At 40.3% G+C, this 21102-nt stretch overlaps 2 protein-coding genes across 5 annotated transcripts; one reads left to right on the plus strand and one right to left on the minus strand.

The window, feature by feature from the left end:
- Positions 1 to 210: 210 nt before the first annotated feature.
- On the plus strand, positions 211 to 7896 carry nadkb (NAD kinase b). Of its 2 annotated transcripts, none has more exons than XM_068566441.1 (12): positions 211 to 356; positions 1297 to 1590; positions 1702 to 1782; positions 2347 to 2476; positions 3431 to 3557; positions 4120 to 4205; positions 4598 to 4700; positions 4843 to 5057; positions 6813 to 6912; positions 7030 to 7187; positions 7460 to 7542; positions 7639 to 7896. In XM_068566441.1, exons 2-12 carry the CDS (start codon positions 1298 to 1300, stop codon positions 7796 to 7798), a joined length of 1536 nt encoding a protein of 511 aa, XP_068422542.1. In that variant the 5' UTR covers positions 211 to 356; position 1297; the 3' UTR covers positions 7799 to 7896. The 2 variants fall into 2 exon arrangements, with proteins under 2 accessions (XP_068422542.1, XP_068422550.1); XM_068566449.1 differs by having other exon boundaries at positions 3449 to 3557.
- Positions 7897 to 10062: 2166 nt separating this feature from the next.
- Positions 10063 to 20329, minus strand: sec62 (SEC62 homolog, preprotein translocation factor). Of its 3 annotated transcripts, none has more exons than XM_068566410.1 (8): positions 20210 to 20329; positions 16778 to 16886; positions 16009 to 16114; positions 15218 to 15467; positions 14348 to 14443; positions 14198 to 14258; positions 13929 to 14048; positions 10063 to 13082 (listed from the first exon to the last, which is right to left on the minus strand). In XM_068566410.1, exons 1-8 carry the CDS (start codon positions 20243 to 20245, stop codon positions 12490 to 12492), a joined length of 1371 nt encoding a protein of 456 aa, XP_068422511.1. In that variant the 5' UTR covers positions 20246 to 20329; the 3' UTR covers positions 10063 to 12489. The 3 variants fall into 3 exon arrangements, with proteins under 3 accessions (XP_068422511.1, XP_068422520.1, XP_068422530.1); XM_068566419.1 differs by lacking the exon at positions 20210 to 20329 and adding an exon at positions 19681 to 20045; XM_068566429.1 differs by lacking the exon at positions 20210 to 20329 and adding an exon at positions 17561 to 17705.
- Between the last annotated feature and the right edge of the window lie 773 nt (positions 20330 to 21102).

The raw sequence follows: 21102 nt of genomic DNA on the forward strand, positions 1-21102 counted from the left end.
ATTATATGTGATAGGTATGCTCCAAAAAATAGTACACATTTAATAAAAAATAGCAACCTTCTCAATTGGTCTTTTTATTAATTGATTATACTTAACCACTGTTTATTTCACCAAACATGGCCCTGTTCATTGACCTGAACACCGGTCCTGCGGAGTGACCTTCCCGCGGTGATGCCCCTGAACTGCTGTTGAAAAACGTCACTTCCCTCTCGCGCATGCGCAGTGTGTCTTATCAGCTCCTTGAGTTTGACGGCGCTGTTCGTCTTTAAATACAATTCTGTGTAGAGTCCAAACACATTGGGTCGTTGATGAAGCATCTAGTGGCGATATGAGCATGTTTGCTTCTTTCTGACACAGTAAGATTTCGTTTACTTCAGGGGTTTACACCGGTTAACGCCAGCTAGCTTAGCTAGCTAAGCTAATCGCTAGGTAACGTCCGCTGTCAACAAATCGACGGTTAAACGGTAGTCACGTGTCATTAACGTCAGCTTAACGTGGTGATGTTTTAAGAAAAAAGGTTGTTATTTCTCTTGAGCTCGGCTCAAGGGGAAACTGTTAATCAATATATTGAACACTAACTATGACCTTAATTCAGAATATAGCATTCATGCTACAAAGAGCCTGCTGTGATGCCTTTGCTTGATTTAACTCAGCGAGCATAGCTAGGTTAGGTCTATGGTTTGATATAGCCTTATTTGAACCATTTAATAATTATGCAATTTAGTTTCATTCATGTTTGGTCTACCTAAAGTGGAAATCCTTATAAACTAAGTGATGAATGTGCTTAAAGTTGTGCTGTCTGAGTCTTTGACTGTGTCCCAAATGATATACTAACAACAAACTTTTTTTTTCATATTTGTCAAAGTCCAAATTCCAAGTCAGTTTTAATGTCAATTCTTCCATTCGTGCAAACATACAGAAGATTTGAAATTATGTTCTTCTCCTGTCCAACATATAGTGAATTTGTGTGTGTGGTTAATGTTTGTGTTTTCAATGGAGATAACTGTAATACAGCAGTTTTTTTTTTCCATGGGTGTCGCCACAGACTGTTCGTAGTATTGTAGATATATTCATATTTTAATACTCCCATCTGTGGGCGATAGGTTCAATAACCATTGTGTTACCTCTTTGGGCAAAAAAAAAGTGACTTTTTTTTTTCTTTCAATGAAAATCTTTAAGATTGCCAAGTTAAGTCTTGTCACTTACTTACTTATACAATTGTCTCGTACATAGTTTCTTCTCTTTAAATTACAAAAATATCTTAACCAGAAGTTTCCGTTTCTGGCTTCCTTCCAGAATGGAGAACTCAGAGACCGGTCCATCGTCGGCGTACCTGGCGGTGCCGGGCGCAGGCATGACTCGACCCTTGGCGACCTCCAGTCAGCTGGTAGAGTCAGCCAGGTCCCCCAAGCACCGGGATCACCTGGCCAAGTCTCCAAGGAGACGACGGAAGGCGACGAGGTCGCAGCGGCGGGGGGGCAGTCATGAACAGCTGCTCCGGGAGGTTGAGCGGCGAAGGTTGCCAGGCCAACACGAGCACTTGGAGCCCTCTGGCTCGGCGAGTGACACAGCGGAAAGCTCCCCTAAGAGGTTTGCACTGTTGTTTGCCAGCTGGTCCGCCGTGCCACTGCCACACCTCTGTTGCCCGGGACGAGATGTTATAGAGTCTTGACCTACCCTCTTCCTTATCTCTCCTCACAGGAGAGCCCACTTACATGGACCGTATCCAGCCACTCACTTCGGACCCAAAGCCTGTATTCTGCCCAACCCAACTTCAGTCATGTAAGCATGAGGGTCGAACTTTCTGTGTGCAAACTGGCGTGTACTGTTTACACAGACACGCTTGTGTAACTGTGTGAGATAAGATAAGAGAATGCTGTGATTGGATGCTACATGAAAATGGGATGGCTAACAGAACAGGCCATGAATGCTTGTTGTCACCTGGTCTAAAGCGTGTTTCCTCGGACTTGATCTGAAAACTCAGACACAATTGTCTGCATAATGCCTGTGGTCCGCCACGCAAGGGAGGAGAAAGACGGGTAAAGAGGAGGAAAACGTGTATTTATTTTATTTTGTTCGGAGTTTGGACCTCACTCCTTCAGATGTAACATCAAAGTGTCATAACAGTTAATGAATGACGCAGTTGCTGTAGATAAATGTTTCACTTTACTTAGAAGATGAGGTAAGACCTACCTGGAATATAAAAGTCTCAAGACCGTATGAATATGTAGCAGTTATTAATAGTTATTATCTGTTTCTGTGGATTTGTCTTATTATTCTTGGGCACTGATAGTGTGTGCAAAATATGTGATTGTTTACTGGTGTGTGTGTGTTTTTGTTTCTTAGGCACATCCAGGACCCAGCCAGCCAGCGGCTTACCTGGAATAAACCGCCTGTCAACGTGCTTGTCATCAGGAAAATCCGAGATGAGAGCCTCGTCGAGCCTTTCAAAGAGCTCTGCAGGTTCCTAGTGGAGGTACAGAACCACTGTTACATAACTTATGTTTGTTCATATATGTTTTACGTGATTATTGTTGTCTGTGTGAATTAGAAGGTGGACCTTGGGATCAGAAACAGCTCAGAAAACAGTTTCTGATTCTCTGAGATGAGATGTTCTTGGTTAAAGGTTCTCTGTCCAACATTCACAGCATTAATAGAGCATCAAACAGCTATTTATATGCAACGATATAGCGAGGTCATGTGTAGCTGAGCAGATAATGAGGTCACTCCTTGCTATGTTAAGGGTTGTGCGGAGGCAGTAGATATGCTCTGAATTTTGTTTTGTGCACTTTTTAATGAAATCATATGCTATTTTGTTTCACATTAGACCTAGTCTGCAATTTCTTGACCATGTAAATCTTACTGTTCAAATCATTGAACAAAAGATCCGGTGTAAAAATGAGAGACTGGGGGGATGAAAACAAACCAAAAAATCTTAGTTAACTTTTATCGAACATCTGGAGCAACATAGTCAACCCAAAATGAATAAACTAAGAAGTGGAATAAACAAATTCTTTGAAAGAAGGAAAAACTTAATAATATAAAATGTCCTTCAATCTGCAGAAAGAAGGTTGGGTGTTGTGGTTGCATTGAATTCTGTTTTCTGCAAAAAAAAAGGCCTTGGATGGAATTGAACATTCTTCTAAAAGTCCTCAATATTTTCTCTGTTATGCTGTAAACAACCGGGCTGTAATACAAGGGCCTATAAAGAGTCCAACAAAAGTTAAAAAAAAAAGAATCCAGTAAATGAAACAGACGTGTCTCACACGGACACCTTTTGGCCACAAGTTTCCAAAACAAGCTGTGTTTAGTCCAAAAAGAAGTGTATTTACATTCCATACGGACGGCATCATGGTAAACCACACATGTTTGGCGTATGCTGAGCACTTTTGAGAGATGTCTGTGTGTGTTTTGGCTGCTGTCCCTAAAGCCCGTCTTCGTGTATCAGGAGAAGCAGATGATGGTGTACGTGGAACGCAGGGTGGCAGATGACGCTACGCTGTTGAAGGACGAGGTGTTTGGCGCCATACGCAATCAGCTGTGCACCTTCAGGGAGGGTGAGACTCCACAGCAGACACGCAAACATTAATGCTGAGCTGAAGGTATCCATCGGACATCATTTTTGAAGGAGTACATGTAAATTCGGTTTAACGGTAGTTCTACTGTTGAGTAGCAATACACAATTCTTTATGAGCTCTTAATTTTACGTGTGGAAAGCTTTCTAGATTAATCTAGTGTTGCTAAAAGTTCAGTATCAGTAGGAGTGGAGTTAAACGAAGTCCAGTATGTCCTTTTTTTTCACGTGAGCTCAGCAATCGTTCACATTTTAATTTCTACTTCTGCACGCAACTGTTCAGATCACATTAATGTTGTGAACAATTTTTTTCCTACGGTCTGTTAGCTGTCTTGGCCAGGTCTCCCTCGAAAAAGACATTTTAATCTCAATGGACTCTCCTGGTTAAATAAAGGTTTAAATAAATAAGATAATGTTACTGGTTAGATAAAGTTATTTGGGCCTTCTGAAATAGGAAGAGAATCACCTTTTTCTTACATTCTTAGATGCTTGTTATAAAATGAAAACAAGATATTGAATACAGCAGGGTTTTTGTCCGCCTGCAGGTTATGACGATATCTCTGACTGCATAGACCTGATCATCTGTCTGGGGGGAGATGGGACTCTGCTCTACGCCTCCTCTCTCTTCCAGGTAATCACACGTTTAGTGGTGGGTCACTTCATGCAGGCTGGACTCGGGAAGACTTTAACATTTTATGCTACAGAATAATACAAATCACATTTCTTCTATCTTGTCCTGTCTACTCTTTGGGACTTGAATGTTGTGCAAATCTGTGATGAACTTTTTAACATTTTTTATTATGTGGTATTGTATTTTACTTTACAAAGATTTCCTTCTTGCTTTGACCCATTTTCTTTTTTTCAATTCTGAAAATTAAGAATAAACTATTTTGTCTGTTTTTAAAACCGTTAGTCTCAGGGCTCATATGATTGCTCATAATGTGCTCATAAATGATGACTTCTGTGGTCACGATTCTGCTGTTCTGATGGGGGTGAGAGTCAGACTGTGTTTCTTCTTTGTAGGGCAGCGTCCCTCCGGTTATGGCGTTTCACCTCGGATCCCTGGGTTTCTTGACGCCCTTCAAATTTGAGTCATACAAGACCGAAGTGGCCAAAGTGTTTGAAGGTAGAGTTAGGTCTCATGTGTGAAAGTAAACACTCGTTTTCTCCTGAAAGGACAAACGCAGAAAGAAATCATTTTTGCTTCGGTACAATAAGCAGGTAATATGTATGTGCTTATGTTTGTATGTCTGTCTATGTGTTTTCAGGCAACGCAGCCATCACTCTGCGCAGTCGTCTTAAGGTGAAGGTGGTGAAGGACATGCTTCAGAGAACAGGCCGAGAGCAGCAGCAGCAGCAGCAGCAGCAGCAGCAGCAGCAGCAGCAGCAGCAGCAGCAGCAGCAGCAGCAGCAGGAACACAATGGACTCCTTTCTCATGGACACACCAACAACGAGGCCGGGAAGGTCACCCTGCAGCTACAGGTGGGGACAAAGAGGTATACCGGTGAGAGGGGCCCAAGTTCGACTGGAGCTAAGAAATACACAAAACAGGGTAAAGTTTCCAATGGCTGCCTCCTTTTTCACTGCAGGGACTTTTCCAGTAATTCAACCAGCGGACTTGGGGAGTAAATGTAGATTATCGGCTGTTCCAGGTGCCAGAAAACTAGTTGATCGGAGTGTGGACTCTATCAGCTGCTAGAACCTGTGTATACAGCTTTGGTTAGCTTTTGGTTAAGAAAGTACGAGGTGACTCTCGAGTCTATATTATGACAGGCAGTATGTTTATCGATCAAATGAAGAAAGTTGTCTGCTTCTCCACTATTCTAAAAAAGAAAGTAAGACAAAGGAGAGCTGTGTGTGTGTGTGTGTGTGTGTGTGTGTGCGTGTGTGTGAACGAGCTGAGGGAGAAGAAAGAAACGTTACTTTACTGGTCTCTGTGTTCATTCATTAGTTCCACTCAAACATCAGCGTATACAATTTAATACAATTCATTGTTCTTTAAAAACTCAACGCTGTCCATTTGTGATGGCTCGAAAGATGTTTAAAGAAGGACCTTTTAGTTCCTCTGGCTCCATAGTTCCTGGATGAAAAGGGCTTGTGTGATTTTATATTTGGTCCTCATTATTTATTCAAACAATGCTGTGAGCGCACAGAGACGATGGACGCTTAATCTGTCTGCGTGTCTGCGTCCCTTGTTTCCTTTTTCATCCTGGGTGCGTTTGCACATGTTTACAAGCTCGGCGCGAGCGCCGGGTTGCTGTAGGAACAGTCATAATAAAGCTGCTGGGCGCAGATATGGGAGAGGAAAAAAAAGTAGGATGTTTGCAAAGTTCTGTTGAGCCAGTTTCCATGGAGACCCTGGAGGTAACGGCGCAGTCGACGGGGAATCGATATTTAATGAGCTGTGACGCTCTCGGTCTGACACACTGTGTACAACATGCCTGACTGCTGCAGACACACACACACACACACACACACACACACACACACACACTCTCTGCTGCAGTTTGTCATTCTCAGTTCCGCTCTCTCCGTCTCCTCGATAAATAAAAAGCCCTGACGGATGGTTCTGGTCTCCGAGCCCGAGCTTGACCTCACATTACATCACGTCTGCCGCTTCCAGCGGGACGTTTGCTTCGCGTTCCGCTGACGTCGGTAAATCAGGCTGACGTCGCCGCTCAGCGCTGCAGCGCTGCGTTGAGCGTGATTCGTGCGCTGCTTGTCTGCGCGCCAGCATTTTGACGGAGGCAACAGGATAAAGACAAAGCGATGAGGTTTCGTTGTGGATAGAAAGACTGTGCGGCCATTTCTAAAGCACTCATTGTGTACAATCTTTACAGACCTGAAATTAAGCCCCAACACATTCCTACATGACCAAAGTATTCTCCACATCTCATTTGTCAGCTCTCCTTCTCCATATATTTCATCCAGTTTTCTGTATATTTTGGCGAGGAAGATATTTGATTGACCCTGGAAAAGATGATTATTATTATTTTTCCTGTTATCTGTTGCTAAAACCACATGTATATGGATGCACATAAACACATCAAAACATTTCTGGCATTTGGCCTATAGATGGCACTACAGTAACATAATGAATGGAAACTGCCATCAACACGATCACAGGCCACTATTTTAATACCGATTCAGTGTCAAATTGAAAGATTGTTCAGCCTCTGAGTGCCTTTTTAATCTTAATTTTGGTCTTTGTGTGTGTGTGTGTGTGTTTATTTTCAGGTCTTGAATGAGGTGGTGGTGGACCGAGGCCCGTCCTCCTACCTGTCCAATGTGGACTTATACCTCGATGGACGGCTCATCACTTCTGTGCAGGGAGACGGTAGAAGCAGTCACACGCTTCCTCTTGTCATGAAATGCCTCTCTTTTGTCAAGGGAATACATGTGGTGAATGTCCTCTCTCTCTCTTTCTCTTTCTCTCTCTCTCTCCGTCCTCCAGGTGTGATTGTGTCCACCCCCACAGGCAGCACAGCGTATGCAGCCGCAGCAGGAGCCTCCATGATCCACCCCAATGTACCCGCCATCATGGTCACCCCCATCTGCCCACACTCGCTCTCCTTCAGGCCCATCGTTGTCCCTGCTGGGGTGGAGCTCATGGTAAGAGTGAAGGGGGAACACATGTCTGTTTACAGAAAAAATGGGTGTTTTAATTAGACTTTTGGGCCAAGTTCACAAGTTAATCATCCAAGTCTCTGAACTCTTCTCGAAGGATGAACCCCATTTTTCCAAAGGTTCTTCCCTCATGTGGTGGTTTGATGATGGCGCTCTTTCTCATCATTGTCCTCCTGTACTGCGGAAAACAGGGACGGTAAATCCTGTGTGTCAGACAGTCGGTGAGTGTTTCTCCTTCTGATGCTTCTCCGAATCAGATCACCTTGTCGCCTGATGCCAGGAACACCGCCTGGGTGTCGTTTGACGGCAGGAAGAGACAGGAGATCCAGCACGGAGACTGGTAAACTTCTTTCACTCTCAGTTGCCGTTTCATCTTATCGGATTTATTTTTCCTCCACTTCGAGTTCATTCGCTTTTTGCTTTTCTCTCGAAACAGCATACAAATTACGACGTCTTGCTACCCAGTGCCCTCTATCTGTTGCCATGACCTAGTGTACGACTGGTTCGAAAGCCTGGCTCAGTGTTTGCACTGGAACGTACGCAAGAGGCAGGCGCGGCTGGAAGACGTCTCCGACTCGTCAGACACCGAGAACTGAACCAGCAGCTGCTTCTTCTGGCTCCGTCAGACTCTCCCCAGCAGCTTGTGAGTGACGGTGTCGATACATGTTCGACACATAAACATACAAAGTGAGAACATGTGTGTTTTTGACAAAGCATCTCATTACATTCCAGTGCAAAAACTATCTGCAATTGTGTCTGTGTTTCACCGGGAGAAAGTGTGACTCTCACCCAGAAATGGAGAAAAAAAAATATTGCAGTTACTTAAATGACTAAAATATATTTATACACCGCCTGGCCAAAAAAAAAGGTCACACACTTCTATTTTGTTGGACCGCCTTTAGCTTTGATTCAGACACGCATTGGCTGTGGCATTGGTTTGATAAGCTTCTGCAATGTCACAAGATTTATTTCCATCCAGTGTTGCATTAATTTCTCACCAAGATCTTGTATTGATGATGGTAGAGTCTGACCGCTGCGCAAAACCTTCTCCACGTACAGTTAAAACATAAATGTATTACCATTTGATGCACAGTACCAGATTTTAGCTATCGCTAATTTGCATCTGCAGTCCATTAACAAGGTTAAGGTCTGGACTCCATGTGTGAACACGATGTCTCATGCTCCCTGAACCACTCTTTCACAATTTGAGCCTAATGAATCCTGGCATTGTCATCTTGCCTGTAGCCAGGCAGTGTATTATGAAATAATATTCTGTTTTGAGATGGAACACTCAGTGTGTAAGGCATTACTTTCAGAAACTCTGGGGGATTATAGTTAGAAAAACACTGCTTCCAAGCAAAATAAAAAAAAAGTGTAAATGTAAATTTGTACATAAAGATTGAAGGGTACATTTATTTAATGTCATATTTATGTAGATATTGTACAATTCATAGCCAACCCTGAAAAAATGTTCTTTTGATTATTTTTTTTCCCCCCACTTCTTTAATTCTACAAGTCAGATTGCATGATGTAGAACAAAACTAAATAGAACAAGATGGAGAACCTTCCACCAGTCATGTTATTTTCATGATCATTAAACTGTCGACGTGAAAGGTGGTACGGCTGAAATAAAGTGTAAATATTCACCCGGTTTTTCTGTTCAGTCTGATCTTTGTGTGAACTCAAACTTTGAGTTGGCGCCAAAAAATTAATTCCTATTAGATTACAGAGCACTGAAGCACTGGATTTGTAGGCTAGTAGTTTTTAAAAAAATGTTTTATTATTAACATATCGTCGCCGTCCTAAAATAATGTAAATTCTTTTACAAAAAATATTTTCTTGCCTAAAATCATCTCATGATACTAAAGTAGTTAAATCGCCTCCATCCTCAGCTGAACAGATCATGTGATTCATCACTTATGTGACTTAGGCTATTTTATTTTTGCCAAAGCATTTTTGTCAATGAAAATCTCACTCAAACATAATATTAGTGATCATAACATAATTTGACCGGTACTACAGTATACCTGTTGTGCAGTGTGTCTAGAGGCAGCTCGTGCACCTCTTTTACATTTGGTCAAGTTGTTTTTTTTTGTTTTTTTTGAAAAACCTGAAAAAATGACTTCGGCCATTATTTCAGGAAAGTGACGATATGAAGATTTGTTTGGTGTCCAACAGACGAGTCTAGAATCTCTGGGGTTTTTAACGATGTTGAAAATTCAATATACCAATTAAGGTTCTTGTTTAAAAAGTTTAGAAAGTCTTAAATACCATTTATCTAGTTATTACATTTTGTAGCTTGTTTAACGGGTATATTTTATTACCTATTAAAGAAATCATTGCACAGTATGTCAAACAGTCAAAACCAAGTCATTGTACAGTATATTGAAAATTGTTATAAAAGTCATGTGAACCCATAAAACGCAATAATATAGTATGTTAAGAAGTCAGGTTATGTCTCAAAAGTAATAGTACAGTATGTTAAGAAATAAAAACCACAAGTTATAAAAATGCCATTTTTTAGTGTTGAAAAAGTCTTCATGTTTTAATGAAATCGATTAATGCCAGACCTTTTATTTTTATAATTTGAAAAGGACACCGGTAATTGTTTTTAAAGTACATTACCATTGTTGAAAAGCCTCCAGCAGACACTACCTGCTTAAAATGTTTAAGGTCTTTGTGGTTCTCAGTCTATCGGATTTTACAGTATTTAACCAAATATCAATAATAAAAAAGGATGTTTTGTTGCAAACAGCATTTTGTCCCATCAAGAAATGCCAAAATACATAACATTGCAGGGAAATATGACAATACTTGTGTGCTTTCTATATTTTTATTGCAATGATAAGATACAGATATATTTCCAGACATCCAGTTTTATTAAATTATACTCCAATATTGCATGAGACAGTATTTCAGAATGATATTGATCCAACCGTTGACAACTGGATCAAAAGACAGTTTTTGACTGGAGATTAAACATTGAGATTTTACAATTTCACTTTTTATTTCCCTCAGAAATGTGTGATGAGAAGCAGCAGCATACAGAGTAATAATACTACAATATACAAAAGACCGATACTGTGCGACAGCCCAGAACAGTTGGGAAAATCATTGTTTTTTTTACTCTTGTGGTTATGCCAATATTAAGAGTACAGCAACTGACAACTCAGGACACAGAGATGCACTTTGCCCGTTTGTGGATGACATTAGAAAATAAACATGGAAGGGTGCGAGTTAGAAAGTAACAGAGCTACAAACCTCAGTGGGATTACAGGAGACGGAACAAACTACTCAATACAGTCCAAGTGAGTTGAGGCAAAACAAATGACTGTACAGGAAGCAGAGTGGAATATATTAAGATATTGAGTTTTTTGCCACGTCAGGTTAACTGGGAACCAGCAGTGTTGTTTTTGACCATTTGTTGAGACAGAAATACAGATGTGAAATACAGATGTGGACACAAACCAACCAGATCACACGTTTAAGGTTAGTGATGTAGAAAAAAAAAAAAGAAATATACAATTGTGTTTAGCTAATAAATCCCCACTGTTTTCTAATCCCAGATGTTAAATTAAAATGAGTTTGCTTTTTCTGATCATATAAAAACAAAAATGCATATTACAAACTCTTAATACAATTAAACCTAATACAAAAGAAATAAAGTTGTATCGTTTCTTAGACTGGAATAATTGTGTATGTATACACACATATGATTTAGTAATAGAATCCATATATAAATGATAGATTTATATTTTTTATACATAAATATAATCCTCACAATGACTAAAAAGGGCACTCAAGACATTTTTAGCCAGATAATAAAGTGAAGGAACAGTTTGGCCCAAAGCTGGGAGTCCAGGCGTTGACAGGAAATTAAACTGGTCTGGTCAGTGGACCAGTGCCACGACTTCCACTATGACTGTGCGAGACTAGACAGAACTGGTTTGGATGGGAGTCTAGTGCAAACACCTTTTAAACGGTTTCATTGAGACCAAAAATCTTTGTTTAGCTACACACTAACAACCTTGTGCTGTGCTTTTTTAAAATATTGATATTTATTAATGATGCGAAAGGTTTGAGGAGTTTGACACTGCGGTTACAATATGAACAAATTAACAAAAGCATACCCCTCCCTTTTACACCCCACTCTCCATAATAAATCAGCATGCATAACATTAGTCGTGTTTGGCACTAGAGTTTTACTTTGTGTCTGGTTCTGTTTGCAAATAGACAGGTAATCAGTCAACTTAATATATTTTACTTTGTAGTTGTACAACAAATGCTGCAATCTTTTTTTGAAAAAGAAAATGAAGTATGGCAGCTGTGTCCCAGTTGCTCACATTTACTCTGATAGACGAGTCCCACATTAATAAACATAAACTACTTTAGACTTAGTTGAGGATTGCGCTCTGATTATAAGCCATTTAAAGAACATTATTCCTTTCTGAAAATGGCAAGTACCTCAAGGAGCCGTACTACTCTGCCTTCATAGTACATCCAGCCACGCTCTGTAGGTTCATTTGAGTAAACTACAGGATTTGGTCCATCTGGCTTGGTTTAGGTTTCAATGCAGGTCAGTTTGCTTTAAAGGCGGCCTGAGAAAGCTATCGGACGTGCTGGCATTCAACAGGATGTTAAGCTCTGCCATGCTGTCTTACCAAAACACCGTGAAAGGACCAGGGGCTTTCTGGCTAACCTGATTGTACCAACAACATGGAGCTCAAAGATGTCGATGGGAAAAGAATCGGACGGGCGGGGGCTAAAGGAACCAGCACGGCTCCGCTTACTGGTCAGTTTAGCACGATGGCTTTCCTCCACCATCTGTATCCAAGATCTGGCTTTGACCTCACATCCACAAGTAATATGTAAACAAAGAGAGGGAACATAAATAAAATATTGAGAGTTGAAATTACACAAAAAGAAACTTGACTTGAGAAAAGGATGAAGGAAAAAAAAAAAGGAGACAAAGACAGACTGCTGTCTGGTGTGTTTTTGTTGATAACTTCCTCAGGCGAACGTTTTGGTGGCAGTTTTTATTTTAACATAAATAACATTTGGGTGGGAGGAATCAGAGCCACCATAAGGCTTCTTTTAGATTTGTTTTTGTCGTGGCCGTCTACTTTAACCCGTTGCGTCTATCCCGGTACTGGTCTATCGGTATTTGTTATTGGAAGAAGAAGAGGCGGAGCACCTTCTCAGAGAGGCCGGAGTAGCAAGTCCTGGAATCACAGGAGGAAGGAAAGGACAGAGAGAAACAGTGGAGAGTGATGCGATTGTAAGAAGTTTATGTTTCAGCAGTCTGGGGTTTCGTCTCACCCCCTTCTTTCCTCTCTTTCGTCTCCTCGCCTCCCTCCTCTTCCCCCTCCTCCTCCTCCTCATCCTCTTCCTCCTCCTCCTCCTCTTCCCCCTTCTCTTCGTCGTCGTCGTCCTCCTCCTCCTCCTCCTCTGTGTGCTGCTCCAGCTCCTCCCTGGTGATCATCTCAAAGTCGTTTCCGTTGCTGTGCTGCGAGCCTTCATCCTCCCGGCGGTCGCTGTCTGTGTCTGAATGGCGGTCCGCCCCCGTTCCCTCTGCTTCTTTACTCTCCCCGGCCTCTTTGCTTTCCTCCTCTTCCTCCTCTTCCTCCTCGTCGCCGTCCTTCTTCTCGCTGTCTGACTTTTCGTCGCTGTCTGACTTCTGAGCTTTGTTGCCTTCGCCGTCCTTCTCGTCCGTCTTGTCCGAGCCCTTCTTGTTGCTGGCTCGCGGCCCTTTGTAGTCGTGAGTGTAGAGCGGCCGGAACGAGTCGATGAAACCGACGTCTGCCGTCAAGTTGGGGAGGAACCAGAAGTGGTGGCGACCGCCGGTCACAAGCCAGATGAGCAGGAAGAGGATGCAGCGGGCTGAAGACAGAGGTGACAGCATATATGGGATTAACTTAAGTCTTCAGCAATTTAAATGTATCAAATATACTTCTCTTAACTTTAGTGGCATTCAAATCATTAATCATCACATTTTATTTGTGTATTTAGATTTAGTTTTTAATGTGTTATTTTTTGATATCACTTATTGACAAATGCATTGTTTTTTGCCTAATAAATATTGTGAATTGCTTCCATGTGTAAACAGCTGTGTTGTCTTTACACAAACAGTTTGCTCCTAATGACTAAATTTGTGTTATTACATTCTAAATAAATCCTTTAAATGTGTCCATGTGGCCTTAGTATGGTACATTCCCAAAAGATATGGCCCTTATATCACAGTTGTTATCATGTAGCCTATCTTCTCAGAATCAGCATTTGTTCCGTTTTCACAAAATGTCCCAAATTATTATTATTTTTTTAATTTTCCGGTGGGTTTTGTGGATTTGGAGCTCGTCATGGTTGTTACCTGTAGAGGTTGGAACAAGCTATAGGTTCCTTAAACGTCACATTTCGATGTAAAATTAAAATGAGATGAGTACATTAGCACCTCGATAACAAGTGATTCTACGTGACACAAGTTACTGAACACATGATCAGTTTACACTGATCTCTAGCTTCAATATTTATCTTCTAATCCAAATTTAAATGCATACTGTAGATCCTTCTGTCTGCTTCTTTCAAAAATCCCCTTTTCGTTTCTCCAAAAATGTGATAATATTGATTAAAGGGGTGCAGTCAGAGACAGCGTGTGCTTCATGGCAGATAGTTTGACGTGGTAGCAGCGTGGGGCGGGGCTCAGTGCCTTTATGAAGTACATGTACTTACCAACAGCAAGAAGTAATATACTGGCCACAAAGCAGCCTGCTGCGACACTTAGATAGTAAACTCCTACACGCATTTCTGCTGGCCATAGTGGGAACAGTGTGGCTGCTATCACTGCGACGACTGAAAGACAGAATACACACACAAAGATGGTCCGTGTACAAAAAAAGTCAACTCAGCTGCAATCAGTAACCGATAACACCTCATTCAGTTCCTGTTAAAAAAAAAAAAAAGAACCTCTATTTATGATTTTTTTTTAACTTCTAACTCACCGAGTATCAGTCCCATGGCAAATGTCTTGAAATGAACAGGATCGTAAATCCACACATACACCTGATGAAAAGAGGCACATTTTGGGTTTTGATGTTTTTCAGGATCCTAAACATTTTGCTGATATTTTCAAGAATACTAAGAACACTCGCCTCGTTTCCATCTAGAAACAGCTGTTCGTCATGAGGTTCCAGTTTAAACTTCTTCTTCCCCTCTTTCTTCTTCTTTGGGGATCCAGGACTGTCATCCTGTGAGAGTTCATAATTAAAAGAAACAAATATTATTTGTATTTTGCTGACAAATCATATATTCTCCTGTGACAGTGTGACCTTTGTATTAGTCAGAGAGACAGACTGAAACTATACCGCATGCTAACTTAGCTGAGCACAAAGACTGGAAACATCTGGTCTGTCTGTATCTGAATGATAACAGAATCCACCTGCCCGCCCCTCAAAGCTTACTCACTAACATATTGTCTTATTGATTTACGCTTTACAAAAACTGAAGTGTAAAAAATTACAATTTACAGTTTCCTTGGAGTGTTGATGTTATTGGGAAGTTTCCACTGGAAGCAGCATTTCAGTCGGTCAAAGTCAAGCTCAATTTAGCCCACAAAAAAAATCTGACCTGATAATTTTAAACTTGGCTATACATATTAATATTTACACAGACCAGACAACATGGACGGACCAAGCTTCTTCTTTCTCTTGAATCTAAAGATCTGTGAACAGCAAAGTCAATATCCGCCCCTTTACAGTCAACTCCAACTGGTCATAAAACAAACACACCCTGGGGAGTCTGAATTGTGCAACACCTTGTTTCAGATGGACACATTTACTGTCAAAGCAGTTCAACTATTGTGATGTTTACCAGTAAACAACAAGGGTGTGCAGCAACTAATAATTCCCATTTCTTAATTGCAACGTTTAAAAAAAGCCTCCAACAGTGACATTATCTTATGAAGACAGGTAGTAATAGTAATACTTATTTTACATAGAGGTCAACAGGGTTGGTTCACATACACTTTTCTCTTTCTTGGTTTCAACAGCCTCCGGCTCTTTCTTCTTTTTTTTGTCCTTCTTCCCCTTTTTCTCCTCCTCTTTGCCACTGTCGCCCTTAGTCTTCTCCTTCTCTTTTTCCTTCTCCTTTTCCTTTTCTTTCTCCTTTTCTTTCTCTTTCTCCTTTTCCTTCTCCTCGTCCTTCTTGATGTCTTTCTCTGGTTTTTTCTTCATCACTTTGAGAGCCCGGTGGAAGAACTGCTTCTTTAGGAGTCTACAAAGGACGGAGGAGAATGACTGGTTATAAGGGCTGATTATTTACTAATGTTTAAGTTTAAATCATCACTGTTTGAAGAAAAGGTCATGTGAAGGAGTTTATGCTCAAATAGCAACAAAGAAATCATTTCATTTGTAAGTTGGACGCTCTGCAAGACTGAAAGTGCTTTTATTAAAATGTCTGTTTCCTGCCTCCAGGGCTCAGCATCTTTTTTGTATAATGGAGGAATCGATGTCTTTTCGTGCGTGCAAAAATTACAAAATTGTATTGGTATATTTGTTACTAGTAACAAAGACTGTCAGTCATAGTATTTTACTTCTTCTATGAGAGAAAACTGATTATAAAGCAATTTTAAGACATCTACTTAGAGTTTGGGAATGTCTGATAACAGTTTTCAATTGATAAATCAAGAAAATAATAGCTTTATATTCCAGTGACCATATTAAAAACGTATGTAAAAAATGCTTGGATACCTTGTTTTAGAATATAAATAATTAACTACAACATAAGAAGAGTTGCAGAGTGTTCAACAGCTGACCTGTTGCAATAATCCAAGACAGACTCCCTGGTGGTGAACACCGCCTCCTCTCCTTTCTTAGCTTTGGCCCACTTGGAGTCCAGCAGACCATCCACCGCCTTGGAGGCTAATTGAAGGGATACAAAGATGGACATTAAAAAAATACAGAGTGGTACAGGGCCAGAAAATAACAAGCTGAATTAAATGATTGGATGGGCTACCTGCCTGCACTCATTGTTTCATGCGTTTTGATTCCTTCCTATATTTCACCACGTGAGGGGCCAAGCCCGACAGTAATCCAAGCCTTCAGTACACAATGGCATTAAAATGTGTTGTATCCTATACATTCAGAATAAGCCACTATACATCTATATAAAAGGCCATGTTGTATTTATCGTTGGCTCATTATATGTAACCAGTGGAGCGTTACAATCACAGCACAGCAAAAGCCTGTTCTGTCATTTCTAAGGACTTGAAATTAAGCGATCAGCACAATACAAAATCTGATGAATCAGTGTTAAGACTTATTATCTAGCAATAGCACGGTGCTCTCCTTTGCTGGGAGTGTGTGGAAGAAGCATTCATTGTTCCCTTTGACTCATTTAGGGGCTGGCTAGTTAGCTAGTTTCCTACTTACACCATGATTGCCTGCTATTACAGAACATACGAAAGGGTAGTAAGTCGCTTTGGATAAAAACGTCAGCTAAATGAAATGTAGAAATGTTTTAAAAAAACAGAAGGCAGGGGTCGATCTCCTAATTCCCACTCCACTGGGTGTTTCGGCACTGACCAATAAAGTAGTCGACTCGGTGGCCCATCATGTTGGTGGACTTGGTCGGGCAGTTGAATCGGAGGTACTTGGCCACCGCCTTCTCCTCCTTGGTGGGTTCGCTCAACTCCTGCAGACCCAAAAGAACAACAAAAATTCACACATACCAACAAAACTACAGTCAGTCAACGATGTGTTACTTTATTATGCCATTGAACTGACACTATCAACACTAAAAATCCTTGAACAACATCTTGGATTGTAGAATTAAGGAAATGCATCAAATCATCAACATTACAGATCTCTTACTGTCTTAGATTAACTCGTGTTGCAAATGTAAGAATTGCTTTAGAATCACTCGGTTGAGTAAAAATGACTCGTAATGGTAAATTATAACATTATCATCAAATGTAATCTTGTAAAATCTATTTCTCATTTTTAACACACTGGTATCAGATTGGTCGTCCCTATCATTACGATTACCGGTATACTTTCTCTTTTTTTTTGGTGGCATATTCAGTTTCACATAGTGAAGATGTTTATCTGTAGCAATAACAGAGAGTTGCCAAACGACATCCTCCCGCCTGCAGCACTGAACCACATGCCAACACGGAGGGAATGAGAGGATCAGCACAATGAAAGCCAGAGCTGCTTTATCCAGTCCAGCTGGCTATGGCCGACAACATGAGGAAGACGAGGCCATGAAACAAGCCTTTGTTTAAAGGACCAGGTATATCAGTCACACGGCTCAGTTACACGAGACCCCGACACGAAAAGCCCCCCGTCACCGTCTATACGATCTACCTGGCTTGATCACATGAGGATTAGCTGCTCTGGTCTAACAACCATAGTATGTGAAGGCAGATTTATTGTGGTCCACACCAACACCAAAGTACTGGTCCTAAAAAATAATTAAATGGCAGGTGAAAAATCCAAAAGAGTCATGTAAAAAAAGAGATAACGGTTGTTTAATGCAGCATGGTGATCTTTAAAGGCAAATAGAGATAAACAGTATGTGTTGTTATGCAACGGAACTTGCAGAAACCTACACTTAGTTGGGGTGATTATGAGAAACACCCACCACAAACTAATGCAACAACTTTGGTCTATCCAAGATTATGAAGTTGCAACTGTTTCAGAGCGATGTCGTTGATTCATTCATGTGTGATCCTTTTGTAAGCTGGAGTTTTAGGCTCTGTTGAACTTTATTGTCATACAGAGAAGCGTTTCTAATATTTACTCTACCGTCACTGATGTGAATGGAGTGGATAGAATCCCTTAAAGCTGAACAGTATAACCTTCATGGATGTAATTATTGCAAGCCTGTTGAATTAGAGAGCATTAGTTATCGAAGGTGAACCAAGTAACTGATGAACAAACAAACATTTAAATAATAATCTTGGCTTAATATCAATTTTGATGCTGTGATGTAAAGCAAAGTTAAAAATAGTGTTAAAAAATAAAGAGGAATTATATGCACTGTAGTAGCCAAGCCTCTTTTGGTTTGCAAATCAAAGAGCAGTGTGTTTGTTATGCAACTGAACTCAAACAGACAAGATAACTAAACTCAGTTGTCAGTGTATTAGATAGCTAAAACTAATGCAGTCACACATAACAATACGGTAATATATCGAACTTCTATGAAGATAAAAACGTATTTTAGAGAGGGGTTGATAATTCCACATTGTGGTTATTATGGGGGCTTTAGTTTGTGGTACTGTGTCATACTAAGACGTGTACTAGTGCCAGCTCGATTTACCTAACCTACCAAATATGTATTAAAGTAACATCATTGGACACAAATCCATTTAAACAGAGAACATTATTGTGTAATGATGGGTAAGGAAATTGGTAATTTTTTTGCGGTACACTTAAAGTGTTATGCAAGAGAAGAGATATGACAATGTTAGCTTGATACCTGGCATTACGCAAATTCTACAATTGTATTAATCTACGATAACAGCACATTGAGCCAAAGTAATTTATCCTACTTCATCCAACTGCTTTGTGGTACACAGTTGCAGTGTTCCATTCAAACCCACACATCATAACTTTGTACAATATGTACTATAATAATTCCTTTAGTATGTTCTGCAACTAGTATAAAATCAACATACAGAGAATTATACAATAGTTGTACCGCTGGATCAATCAAACTGCAACTTATCAATGCAACTACCAATTACACAAAGACAGCAACGTATGTTGTAATCCAGGGATTCAAGGATAATGTATTGTCATTATGTAACACAAGGATGCACAACACAATGCAGTCGTAGCCAATTAGCAGCACAAGAATAACATTTCAAAACAAAAATACTAGTATCATATTATTAAAATGTGCCTCATGCTGAACAGCAGCAACAAAAACAATTATCTTGGCAGATAATGTAGCCAACACCTTAACATTAAAAATTAAACTTTAGGAAAACATTGTCAATCAACTTTGACTACGTTTGAGCACCATGACGTAAACACAGTCCTGCTCCACCCATCAAGTGCAAATGTCTCCACCTATTTACTGCATTGTAAAGCAATAGTGAACATAACAAAAGCATACTAAAAAAGTATTTTCTTTGCATATTGAGAATACTGAGTATAATTAATCTAGTTCCCTTTCTAGTTTAATCTGATATAAGCAAACTATGGCCATATTTATGGTATGAAACACAAATGACTTAACTAAGGCTAACTAATAGAAACGACAAGCTTAGTTTTTTTGCTAAGCTAGATCCTAACTTTGTGCAAAAAATGCCAACTGAAACGTGACTCTTGACGTGACATTAATCAACTAATGATCGTGTGTAGTTATGGGAGGACAGAAGAACAACTGTGTTGAGGAAAGTCTTGGGATCCACAACTCTAACCACTGTGTATTTATTATAATACGGAGTGACGTGTCGATTGAACGTGGAGCCACTCACTCTGTAAACTGTTGCTTCGACTGAAACCAACGCTCCGCTATTTAACGCGCTCCTGCTGCACAGTTGTTATGTTTCATCGTTACCTCGTTACTTAAAACCCCCGCAGATTGTCTCACTTTATGGAAAAGCACGTCCAGGTTCAGAGCTGACGCAGCTTATCCTGAACACGTCCAGCTTTACAGCCGGTTCAACCAGAATACAAAGATGCTGGGCTGTGGAGACAGCTCGCAAGAAAGTACAAAACCCCCTCTCCTCGTGTGTACAATGTCTCCCAGGTAACAACGATCAGAGTGAGCTGCGGAACGTCTCCTCGAAAGACAGCCACTAACTAACGTTTGTTTTTGCCTTGCCAGCTAATGCTAGCGACGGTTAGCCATCATCTGGCTCCAACTGCCGCCGGTTAACGTCGCCCAGTAAAGACGCAGACGTTAACCGACATCTCACAGCCGCCCATGAACCCGCGCGTGGGTCTTATTTGTTGTATTTTAACGTGCACGGCGTGTAGTTCGTATGAAATAAGTGATGTTACCTGGATCCGCTTCTTGTGCCTCCTGCGCTCCGCCATGATCCTCCAACTCAGCTCCCTATAACGCGCGCGTCGCTGCGCACGCGCACGATGTGTAGTATCGCGAGACTAATCGATTAACGGTAATTTCGTTCACATGTGGAATGGACAATCTTTTTCTCTTCTCTTCTTCTCTTCTTTCTGTTGCATTTTTTGTATGATCGTTATGCATATGTTCATATCTCTTAAATTATAATATAACTCAATATATGTATTATAAGTTGTGGAAAGTAATTACAGTACACATCTGAAGTACAAGTAAAGGTACAAATTGTACCTTTAACTTTGAATTTATTCTGTTTATTTAAGTAGAAAGTAACTTTATTGTTTTAACTAATTTCTTTTCACATTTGAAAAATCATGAATTTATGTCATAACACTTAATTTGTTTTTTGTTTACTGTTTGTACCGTTTCATTTTCTTTGTGTTTCTGCTCTTGGAAATGTAGCCCGATTGGACGACCTCTCGTCCATAAAGGCTTCATAGTTTTTTTCTTATAATATGTGATACTTAATATTCAATTATGTATTCCAAGCCACACCAGTACTGGTGTTTTAGGTAGAAAAACACTTTATTTACAATCCAAGAAACACAAAAGTGTATCAAACATCCAAACATCTCACTTAAGTATTTCATTATTCGATTATAAAACCATTCCCATATTATTTCTATGGTCCTTATTATGCCCTTGGATAAACATGACGCTTAGCAGCTCGAAAAATAAGAACGTTTAAAGCTACAGTCAGACGTTTAGGGGTCTGTAATGTAAAGAAGAAAAGAAACATTTTATTGGACCGTCTTAATGTCTCATAACTCTCACATCAGTTTCTCTAAAAATATATGCATGTATGTATATA

This window comes from Clinocottus analis, unplaced genomic scaffold (genome assembly GCF_023055335.1).
Source record: "Clinocottus analis isolate CAN_PGR_092001 unplaced genomic scaffold, fCliAna1.0.p SCAF_11, whole genome shotgun sequence".
NCBI lineage: Eukaryota > Metazoa > Chordata > Actinopteri > Perciformes > Cottidae > Clinocottus > Clinocottus analis.